We start from the raw sequence: 12,067 nt of genomic DNA, 5'->3' as shown, positions 1-12,067 counted from the left end.
AAGAAGGGGGGCAAGTTCCTTCGCGTGCTCTGTGTAAAATCGAACTGGTATGCCATCGGGTCCAGCGGCCTTTCCTCTTTTGAGCGATTTGATTGTTTCTCTATCCCTCTGTCGTCTATTTCGATGTCTACCATTTTTTCATCTGTGCGACAATCTAGAGAAGGGACTACAGTGCACTCTTCCTCTGTGAAACAGCTTTGGAAAAAGACATTTAGTATTTCGGCCTTTAGTCTGTCATCCTCTGTTTCAGTACCTTTTTGGTCACAGAGTGTCTGGACATTTTGTTTTGATCCCCCTACCGCTTTGACGTAAGACCAAAATTTCTTAGGATTTTGTGCCAAGTCAGTACATAGAACTTTCCTTCGAATTCATTGAACGCCTCTCGCATAGCGCTCCTCACACTACATTTCGCTTCGCGTAATTTTTGTTTGTCTGCAAGGCTTTGGCTATGTTTATGTTTGCTGTGAAGTTCCCTTTGCTTCCGCAGCAGTTTTCTAACTCGGTTGTTGTTTCACGGTGGCTCTTTTCCATCTCTTACGATCTTGCTTGGCAGATGTAGTGCTGTAGTTCTGTACAACAAAATGAAATGTAGCATGTGCTAATGGCAACTACTACACAATTCTGCTGTGCAGTGTTGCCATTAGCAGATGCTATACTTCATTTTGTTATATATAACAAAGCATTCGAATGCATCAGGCACATTCATTACGTCTGTCATTTTTCCCCTGCACAAATACTTGGTATGAAATATAAAAGTTTTTGTTGTTATGATCTTCAGTCCAGAGACTGGTTTGATGCAGCTCTCCACGCTACTCTATCCTGTGCCAGTTTCTTCACTTCCAAGAAATTTCTGCACTCTACACCCTTCTGAATCTGCTCAATGTATTCATCTCTTAGTCTCCCTGTACGATTTTTACCCTCCACGCTGCCCTCCAGTACTATTTTGGTGATCCCTTGATGCTTCAGAACATGTCCTACCAACCGATCTCTTCTTCTAGACAAGTTGTGCCACAAATTCCTCTTCTCCACAGTTCTGCTTAGTACTTCATTAGTTACACGATCTACCCATCTAATCTTCAACATTCTTCTGTATCACCACATTTCGAAAGCTTTTATTCTCTTCTTGTCTAAACTATTTATCGTCCACCTTTCACATCCATACATTGCTACATTCCATACAAATACTTTGAGAAAAGGCTTCCTGACACTTAAATCTATACTCAATGTTAACAAATTTCTCTTCTTCAGAAACGTGTTTCTTGCCATTGCCAATCTACATTTTATATCCTCCCTACTTTGACCATTGCCAGTTATTTTTCTCCCCAAATAGCAAAACTCATCTACTACTTTAATTGTCTCATTCCCTAACATAATTCCCAAGGAATCACCTGATTTTTTTAGACTACATTCCATTATCCTCGTTTTGCTTTTGTTGATGTTCATCTTATAGCCGCCTTTCAAGACACTGTCCATTCCGTTCAACAGTTCTTCCAGGTCCTTTGCTGTCTCTGACAGAATTACAATGTTGTCAGCAGACCTCAAAGTTTTTATTTCTTCTCCATGGATTTTAATTCCTAGTCCAAATTTTTCTTTTGTTTGCTTTACTACTTGCTCAATGTATAGATGAACGACATCGGGGATTGGCTACAGCCCTGTCTCACTCCCTTCCCAACCGCTGCTTCCCTTTCATGCCCCTCGACTGCCATCTGGTTTCTGTAAAAATTGTAAATAGCCGTTCGCTCCATGTATTTGTCCCCTGCCATCTTCAGAATTTGAAAGAGACAATTCCAGTTACCATTGTCAAAAACTTTCCCTAAGCCTACAAATGCTAGAAACGTAGGTTTGCCTTTCCTTAATCTATCTTCTAAGAGAAGTCGTAGGGTCAGTATTGCCTCACGTGTTCCAACATTTTTACGGAATCCAAACTGATCTTCCCCAAGGTCGGCTTCTACCACTATTTCCATCCGTCTGTAAAGAATTCATTTATCTCAGTGGAAGTATATCTTAATTCCATCACACCATTCCACACTGCAATCTAAATGGTAGCAATGTCTTTAAGAATAATAATTTTGAGTAAAGAAATGTATTTGTGAGTTTCTGAGTAATTGGTGGCCAGGCAGACAAATCATCCTTACATCAACAAATAATAAGATGGTATCTTCAGTAAATAGATTGACATGACAGCAGGGTACGTTACTGGCACAGGGACACCAACTGTACGATAACGCAACCCACCAATGTTTCCAAAGAGAAGTACCATACACTGTTACCATAGCACACTGTATGATCAATATAAACTTTATTATATGAATTAAATAGAATTTTCTATCCTCATTTAAATTCAATTTTAATGCCCAGTATTTGTTAAGAGTTTTTCATGAAGATATTAAGCTAAACATTCTAGTGCAATTACCCTTAATAATTTGCTGAGTCATAGTTCAGTGCTGCATTTGGTATTGTTCGTCACAATGAAATGTGTTTCACACAACAAGTCACAAAGTTACCATTAAACCATTTAGCCCAAAGTCTAATCTGAAAGTTGTGCAGATATCTAATCTGATAGGTGTGTAGATGCTGGCGTTTGGTTGCTTGATAGGGTGTAAATGAAATCTACTGTCACTGTTTCCCTATCAGTAGATAGACCGGATCTCACCTGATAATCAGTTTCCTGGACCGTGGAGACAGCCGCCTTCGTCATGTGTTGCAGGGAATTGTATTGTCTATTGTCCGTTTCATAATAACTGACCACTGACGTTTAACAGATATTCTGGGCACACTGCATTACGAACATCGGTGCGTTGTACCTACTACAGATCTAGACATCATTTATACTCCGCAAGCCACCCAGCGGTGTGTGGCGGAGGGCACTTTACTTGCCACTGTCATTACCTCCCTTTCCTGTTTCAGTCGCGTATGGTTCGCGGGAAGAGCGATTGCCGGAAAGCCTCCGTGCGCGCTCGAATCTCTCTAATTTTACATTCGTGATCTTCTCGCGAGGTATAAGTAGGTGGAAGCAATATATTCCATACCTCATCCAGAAACGCACACTTTCGAAACCTGGACAGCAAGCTACACCGCGATGCAGAGCGCCTCTCTTGCAGAGTCTGCCACTTGCGTTTGCTAAACATCTCCGTAACGCTATCACGCTTACCAAATAACCCTGTGGCGAAACGCGCCGCTCTTCTTTGGATCTTCTCTGTCTCCTCTGTCAACCTGGCCTGGTACGGATCACACACTGATGAGCAATACTCAAGTATAGGTCGAACGAGTGTTTTGTAAGCCACTTCCTTTCTTGATGGACTACATTTTCTAAGGACTCTCCCAATGAATCTCAACCTGGCACCCGCCTTACCAACAATTAATTTTATATGATCATTCCACTTCAAATCGTTCCCAGATATTTTACAGAAGTAACTGCTACCAGTTTTGTTCCGCTATCATATAATCATCTGCCGTCTGCTTCACGTCTGCTGTGCAGCGAGCTACGTTAATTTAAGTATTAACTGTAGTTTTCTTACTTGTCACTTCTTCTTCCGTGTGTTTTTGCTTTTAGGAAGCTTTAGTTGTCGAGTGCTAGTAATAGTGTCCCATGGATTTCGTGTTTGTTTTGAATGCAGTCAGAGAGAGTTCCTTTAGTCAGCAATTGTGCCAGTAGTGCTAGTGTTTGTTTTGAATACAGTCCAGAGACAGGTGCTATTTTCATTGTTTTCTACAAGAAGTGTCTATAAACCACAGTTTAGTCAACAATCAGCCGCCTTTGGTGAATTAGCAGTCTAGTTAAAAGTTGATTAACTCTCTACAGTAAATTGATTTCTTAGGATGGATAGTATATGTAACTGCTGTGTGCGGACGCAGGAGGAGCTGGCCACTGTTCGCGAACAGCTGAACGTGTTGATGGCCGCGGTCAGCCGTCTTCAGGCTGCTGCCTCGGAGTGTTGTGGCAGTGGGGAGTCTGGTGCGTCGCATGGTACATCCCAGTTGTTACATGCTTCACCCACTGTCCCTGCTGTCGAGACATCTTCGCGGGTACCGGGCGCGGTTGGGCCACCCTCTCCCCAAGGGGTGTGACGGATTTAGCGGCGTTCGCGGCGCACGAGGCGGAGGGTCAATGTGGAGGCTGGCCGTGTGGCGCCGCCCGCTCTGCCTGTGAGTGGACATGTGGCTGCTCCTTCAGCAAGGTCCGAGCAGACACACGGGGGGAGGGGTTTATTAGTTATTGGGAGCTCCAACGTTAGGCGGGTGATGGAGCCCCTTAGGGAAATAGCGGAAAGGTCGGGGAAGAAGGCCAGTGTTCACTCTGTCTGCTTGCCGGGGGGTCTCATCCGAGAGGTGGAGGAGGCCCTGCCGGCGGCGATAGAGAGCACTGGGTGCAGCCGACTGCAAATTGTTGCTCATGTCGGCACCAATGATTCCTGCCGTCTGAGTTCAGAGGTCATCCTCAGTTCGTACAGGCGGTTGGCGGAATTGGTGAAGGCGGAAAGCCTCGCTCGCGGAGTGGAATCGGAGCTAACTATTTGTAGTATCGTTCCCAGAACCGATCGCGGTCCTCTGGTTTGGAGCCGAGTAGAAGGCTTAACAAGAGGCTCAGACGATTCTGCGGAAATCTGGGGTGCAAATTTCTCGACCGCCGCTATCGGGTGGAGAAATGTAGGGTCCCCCTGAATAGGTAGCCGGAAGCGGCTACAAGGTTAACGGAGTACGTGCTACAAGGTTAGCGGAGTACGTGTGGAGTGCACATGTGAGCTTTTTAGGTTACAGAATTCCCTGAATAGGGCCGACGAGACGCCTCCTGAGACGCGGCAAGGTAGGAGTAGGCAAAATGCAACAGGGAATAACAATATTAATGTGCTAATAGTAAACGGCAGGACCGTCTATAGAAAGGTCCCAGAACTTCTCTCATTAATAAACGGTCACAATGCCCATATAGTACTAGGGACAGAAAGTTGGCTGAAACCAGACGTAAACAGCAATGAAATCCTAAACTTAGATTGGAATGTATACCGCAGAGACAAGCTGGACAGTGAAGGAGGAGGCGTGTTTATAGCAATAAGAAGTGCAATAGTATCGAAGGAAATTGACGGAGATCCGAAATGTGAAATAATTTGGATGAAGGTTGAACAAGCTCAGACATGGCAATTGGATGTCTCTATAGGCCACCTGGCTCAGCAGCTGTTGTGGCTGAGCACCTGAAGGATAATTTGGAAAACATTTCGAGTAGATTTCCCCACCACTTTATAGTTCTGGGTGGAGATTTTAATTTGCCGGATATAGAATGGGAGACTCAAACGTTCATAACGGGTGGCAGTGACAAAGAACCCAGTGAATTTTTTTTTAAGTGCTGTATCTGAAAACTACCTTGAGCAGTTAAACAGAGAACCGACTCGTGGCGATAACATATTAGACCTTCTGGTGACAAACAGACCCGAACTCTTTGAAACAGTTAACGCAGAATAGGGAATCAGCGATCATAAAGCGGGTACTGCATCGATGATTTCAGCCGTAAATAGAGATATTAAAAAAGGTAGGAAGATTTTTCTGTTTAGAAAAAGTGACAAAAAGCAGATTACAGAGTACCTGACGGCTCAACACAAAAGTTTTGTCTCAAGTACAGATAGTGTTGAGAATCAGTGGACAAAGTTCAAAACCATCGTACAATATGCGTTAGATGAGTATGTGCCAAGCAAGATCGTAAGAGATGGAAAAGAGCCACCGTGGTACAACAACCGAGTCAGAAAACTGCTGCGGAAGCAAAGGGAACTTCACAGCAAACATAAACATAGCCAAAGCCTTGCAGACAAACAAAAATTACGCGAAGCGAAATGTAGTGTGAGGAGCGCTATGCGAGAGGCGTTCAATGAATTCGAAGGAAAGTTCTATGTACTGACTTGGCACAAAATCCTAAGAAATTTTGGTCTTATGTCAAAGCAGTAGGTGGGTGAAAACAAAATGTCCAGACACTCTGTTACCAAAAAGATACTGAAACAGAGGATGACAGACTAAAGGCCGAAATACTAAATGTCTTTTTCCAAAGCTGTTTCACAGAGGAAGAGTGCACTGTAGTTCCTACTCTAGATTTTCGCACAGATGAAAAAATGGTAGATATCTAAATAGACGACAAGGGATAGAGAAACAATCAAAATCACTCAAAAGAGGAAAGGCCGCTGGACCTGATGGCATACCAGTTCGATTTTACACAGAGCACGCGAAGGAACTTGCCCCCCTTCTTGCGGCGGTGTACCGTAGGTTTCTAGAAGAGCGTAGCGTTCCAAAGGATTGGGAAAGGGCACAGGTCATCCCCGTTGTCATGAAGGTACGTCGAACAGATGTGCAGACCTATAGACCTATATCTCTAACGTCGATCAGTTGTAGAGTTTTGGAACACATATTATGTTCGAGTATAATGACTTTTCTGGAGACTAGAAATCTACTCTGTAGGAACCAGCAAGGGTTTCGAAAATGATGGTCGTGTGAAACCCAGCTCGCGCTATTCGTCCACGAGACTCAGAGGGCCATAGACACGGGTTAACAGGTAGATGCCGTGTTTCTTGACTTCCGCAAGACGTTCCATATAGTTCCCCACAGTCATTTAATGAACAAAGTAAGAGCATATCTTCTATCAGAACAATTGTGTGGTTGGATTGAAGAATTCCTAGATAACAGAACGCAGCAAGTCATTCTCAATGGAGAGAAGTCTTCCGAAGTGAGAGTGATTTCAGGTGCGCCGCAGGGGAGTGTCGTAGGACCGTTTCTATTCACAACATACATAAATGACCTTGTGGATGACATCGGAAGTTCACTGAGGCTTTTTGCAGATGATGCTGTGGTGTATCGAGAGGTTGTAACAATGGAAAATTGTGCTGCAACGCAGGAGGATCTGCAGCGAATTGACGCATGGTACAGGGAATGGCAATTGAATCTCAATGTAGACAAGTGTAATGTGATGCGAATACAAAGAAAGAACGATCCCTTATCATTTGGCTACAAAATAGCAGGTCAGCAACTGGAAGCAGTTAATTCCATAAATTATCTGGGAGTACACATTAGGAGTGATTTAAAATGGAAAGATCATATAAATTTGACCATCGGTAAAGCAGATGCCAGACTGAGATTCATTGAAAGAATCCTAAGGAAATGCAATCCGAAAACAAAGGAAGTAGGTTACAGTACGCTTGTTCGCCCACTGCTTGAATGCTGCTCAGCAGTGTGGGATTCGTACTAGGTAGGGTTGATAGAAGAGATAGAGAAGATCCAACGGAGAGCAGCGCGCGTCGTTACAGGATCATTTAGTAATCGCGAAAGCATTTCGGAGATGATAGATAAACTCCAGTGGAAGACTCTGCAGGAGAGCCGCTCAGTAGCTCGGTAAGGGCCTTTGTTAAAGTTTCGAGAACATACCTTCACCGAAGAGTCAAGCAGTATATTGCGCCCTCCTACGTATATATATCTCGCGAAGAGAATCGTATATGTGCTCCTAACCCAATAATTTTTTCCCTGCAGCTCAGATACTGTCAAACCAGCAATGTTCTGATCGCACATGACGGTCTCAGGAGCAACAATATGTTGCTTATTTTCGTAGTTCTGCATCATTGAAATCCCACAAACACCTATGCAAAGCATAGATATCCGAAAAGCGAATATTATTCTCCGTTCCCCCACTTCATATTTCAGTTTTTCTACACTCTACGAATACACATAAGATCATAACTCATGCAACTAGTGTCGCCAAAGTTGGAACACGGCGAGATGTGTTATACTTTAGTTTCACCAACGAGTTGGGCAAATGCGCGGCGCGCATGCGCAGTGGCCGGTAGCATAGTTGCCGGTGGCCTAGTGTCGTGTAAAATAGGCTTTTTAGTATGCTGTGTTCAACCCTTTGTCAGTCCACCTGGGGGCGTCATTTATTGTGAACAGTTTTCTCAGTCCAAAATACTTGGTTGTTGATTTGTTTGTTTATTTTTGTTTTATTCGTAATATTTTATTTCCTGGCTATGTTGTTCTTATGTGTGGCACTTTTCTCTTTACTGTTACAGGTACAAACTATCAGTGTTCATGGAATAACGAATGGAAGAAGAATGGCACAGTATGGTCAAAGGATGATTGTACTGTCTGCAGATGTGAAGATGGTATTGTTGTTTGCACTGAAAAAGAAGTATGTCCTGAGATACCTGCTTCATGCCCTGAGAAGCACACACCAAAAGGAAAATGTTGTCCAGTTTGTCTGAGTAAGTGGAGTACGCAGTTCCAGTTTGAGAAGATTTTTCGACACAAGTATCATAGTCCCTCGCGCCCACCCCCCTCCCACAATTTTTCCACAGAAGCTACTTATCGTTCACTATCTCCTTCACACACTAGATGCCAATCCTTCCTTCCTTCGGCACTTGGTAAGATATTTAAAAGTAAATAAAAAATCAAGTGAGATTGTAAATGAGTTGTTTCCATTACTAATTATGATACACTCTGTGTAAAATTTTGCACTAGAGGCATCCCTCTCAGCTTGACACACCAAGCAGACACTTGTGTCGCTCGGGCCTTAAACTGGCCCAGGGAGTATGATGCCTCTTACAGTAGGTATTCCTTCTAATGTTTGTTTGTGTTTAACAGGAGACTAAAGTGTCACCAATTTCACGCTTATTGGTGGTAACTGCATTTACACCTTTGGACATATGCACCATCATTTGAGGTGTATAAATTTGAGGTGTATAAATGTCATTGTCATCATCATTATTATTATTATTATTATTATTATTATTATTATTATTATTATTAAAATAATAATAAATATTAGTATTATTAAATGATAACTGATACCAAAGAAAACTATTACTTCTCTTTTGTTTTTTTAGCTCCTGTCTATTAGCTTTAATTTCCCAGAATTTACAACTAGTAGTGAAACTGTCAAACTAGAAAAATAAATAAAGTTTGCTGATAAAATATAAATACTTGTTATCCTACAAAATTCTCCCTCAACAAACACACTGGTCAATTGCAGAGCACCTCTAAACATTGTTGTAAGTATTCAGTGCCACACAATTAATCCATCTCACACACAACTGTTTATATAATATACACTAACAACTGATATTTGATGATCTAACTGTGTAACGTACTAATTGGATGTGCTGTTTATGTCATTCTTCAAAGGCCAAAGACATCTACCAGAGTATATATAGCCAGTGAAAGCAACATTAGCATACAACTGTTGCTCATCCAAACTGTCATTACAACACACTAGAAATAATATTTTACATCTGTCTGCAGCTGTTGGATTCAATCTTAAACAACATTAAAGGCAAGCACGTAGCTCCTTCAAATTTGTCATTACAGAACCACAGTCTCAAGCAAAAATGATGATCAGAGAACAATTAGAAACAGACATTCATATCTACACCAAAATTTGTAATCATACTGATTTATGGAGAACATATCAAGCTCATCTTAGCAGTGTCCAGTTACATATACTCTCACCAAAAAAATATATTTTACATCATGTCATAGCTGTCAAATTCAGGAAAAGTAAGTACAATTTTGCAGAAATGATCTGACAGGAAATGAATCCCAATAGTAACAGACTGGAAACTGTAAATCACCAATCACTTTTGCACAGTTTACACTGAATGAAATTAATATGCTGTACCAGTTGTTGCTTCTTTATTAACATTTAGAAAGAATAACCAGTGAAACCCCATTAAACCATTCAACAGTCTGTGCTGCTAAGGCAGCAGAACTATGTAAAATACTAAGAAGTAGTAGCATGGAAAAAATAAAATGCCTTTGCCCTTGTGTCAAAGGCGGCAGGAAAAGACGTCTCTGTGATGAAAGTGCTCTGTTATGCCACAGGTTCTAAAGCCAGTCATGTCAGCTGTTAATTATATAAGGGCTGGCCAGTACTTACCTCAGCTCAGTACAGCCGATAGAAACACAAAAAACAAAAAACAACCGAAAATTTAAGTTCCTAGCTTTCGGAATAAATGTTCCTTCATCAGGGAGGAGAGAGGGGAAAGAAAGGGAAGAAGGGAAAGTGGATTTAGTTACTCACAACCCAGGTTATGAAGCAACAGGGAAAGGAAAACAGGGAAGGTAGCAAGGATGGAGGCATGGTTGTCTGAGGGAAGCCAAAGATATTCTACTGCAGGTACTGTGCCAGCTTCAAACCAAAGAGGATGCATACAGAAGTAAAGAGGTGTATAGTATAAAGATGTAGGATGGAAAGATGCATGAATGGCTAAAGAGGAAAGGGAAAGAGAAGAAGACTGAAAAGTAAATGGGAGTGAGATTGTTTAACGTAGGTTCAGTCCAGGGGGATGGCGGGATGAAAGGATGTGCTGGAGTGCAAGTTCCCATCTCCGCAGTTCAGAGGGATTGGTGTTGGGTGGGAGAAGCCAAATGGCACATACAGTGTAGCAGGTTCCTAGGTCCCTAGAATTATGTTGGAGGGCATGCTCCGCTACTGGGTATTGGACATCTCCTAGGCGGACAGTTCGTCTGTGTCCGTTCATACGCTCAGCCAGTTTAGTTGTTGTCATACCAATGTAAAAGGCTGTGCAGTGCAGGCATGTCAGTTGATAAATGACATGTGTAGTCTCACATGTGGCCCTGCCTTGAATTGTGTATGTTTTCCTTGTAGTGGGGCTGGAGTAGGTGGTTGTGGGGGGATGCATGGGGCAGGTTTTGCAGCGGGGTCGGTTACAGGGATAGGAACCGCTGGGTAGAGAAGGTAGTCTGGGAATATTGAAGGGTTTAACAAGGATGTTACGGAGGTTAGGGGGATGACGAAAGGCAACTCTGGGTGGTGTGGGGAGAATTTTGTCAAGGGATGATCTCATTTCAGGGGTTGACTTGAGAAAGTCATATCCCTGGCAAAGTAATTTATTGATGTATTCGAGGCCAGGATAATATTGGGTGACAAGGGGGAAGCTTCTGTGTGGTCTGAGGGTAGGAATATTGTTGTTGGACGGGGAGGAATGTATTGCTCGGGAGATCTGTTTGTGGACAAGGTCTGCAGGATAGTTGCAGGAGAGGAAAGCACTGGTCAGGTTTTTGGTGTAATTGTTGAGGGATTTGTCACTGGAGCAGATACGTTTGCCACGAATACCTAGGCTGTAGGGAAGGGAGCGTTTGATATGGAATGGATGGCAGCTATCAAAGTGAAGGTACTGTTGTTTGTTGGTGGGTTTGATATGGACAGAGGTGTGGATGTGAGCTTCAACAAGATGAAGGTCAACATCCAGGAAGGTGGCTTTGGTTTTGGAGAAGGACCAGGTGAAATTCAGATTCGAAAAGGAGTTGAGGTTATGGAGGAAATTAAGGAGTGTTTCTTCACCATGAGTCCAGACCACAAAGATGTCATCTATAAACCTATACCAGGCCAGGGGAAGCAGCTGTTGGGTCTTCAGGAAAGCCTCCTCCATGCGGCCCATGAAGAGGTTGGCATAGGATGGAGCCATCCTGGTTCCCATGGCAGTTCCCCTGATTTGTTTGTAGGTCTGGCCTTCAAAAGTCAAGTAATTATGGGTGAGGATGAAGTTGGTAAGTGTGATAAGGAACGAGGTTTTTGGAAGATCTTCGGGTGGGCGTTGGGAGAGGTAGTGCTCAAGGCCAGAGAGACCATGGGTGTGTGGGATGTTTGTGTAAAGGGATGTAGCATCTATGGTCACAAGAAAGGTTTCAGGTGGGAGAGGAGTGGAAATGGATTTGAGGCGTTCTAGGAAGTGGTTTGTGTCCTTGATGTAGGATGGGAGTCTGCAGGTGATAGGTTGGAGGTGTTGGTCTACCAGAGCTGAGATACGTTCTGTTGGGGCTTTGAAGCCTGCTACAATGGGACGGCCAGGATGGTTCTCTTTGTGGATTTTGGGTAATAGGTAGAAGGTAGGGGTACGTGGCTCAGGTGGAGTGAGTAAGTCTATGGAAGCCATTGTGAGGCCTTGTGAGGGACCTTGGATTTTTAGGATTTTCTGTAGCTCATTCTGAATGGAGGGAATGGGATCCTGGGTAACAGCCTTGTAGGTTGAGGTGTCGGAGAGTTGACGCAGTCCTTCTGCCACATACTCCACATGGTCAAGTACCACAG

The 12,067-nt window shown here is 43.1% G+C and overlaps 1 protein-coding gene across 1 annotated transcript in view; it reads left to right on the top strand.

The window, feature by feature from the left end:
* Positions 1-12,067, top strand: part of LOC126336984 (cysteine-rich motor neuron 1 protein-like) — a 1,115,002-nt gene that overhangs the window by 1,066,059 nt on the left and 36,876 nt on the right. The window contains exon 3 of the mRNA XM_050001221.1: positions 8,031-8,222. Within this exon, the coding sequence (XP_049857178.1) occupies positions 8,031-8,222 (192 nt within the window). The remainder of the gene's footprint in view (positions 1-8,030; positions 8,223-12,067) is intronic.

Source organism: Schistocerca gregaria, chromosome 2 (genome assembly GCF_023897955.1).
Source record: "Schistocerca gregaria isolate iqSchGreg1 chromosome 2, iqSchGreg1.2, whole genome shotgun sequence".
Taxonomy (NCBI): Eukaryota; Metazoa; Arthropoda; class Insecta; order Orthoptera; family Acrididae; genus Schistocerca; species Schistocerca gregaria.
Note: the sequence above shows the minus strand (reverse complement) of the source record. Positions and strands in the feature narration are given on the sequence as shown.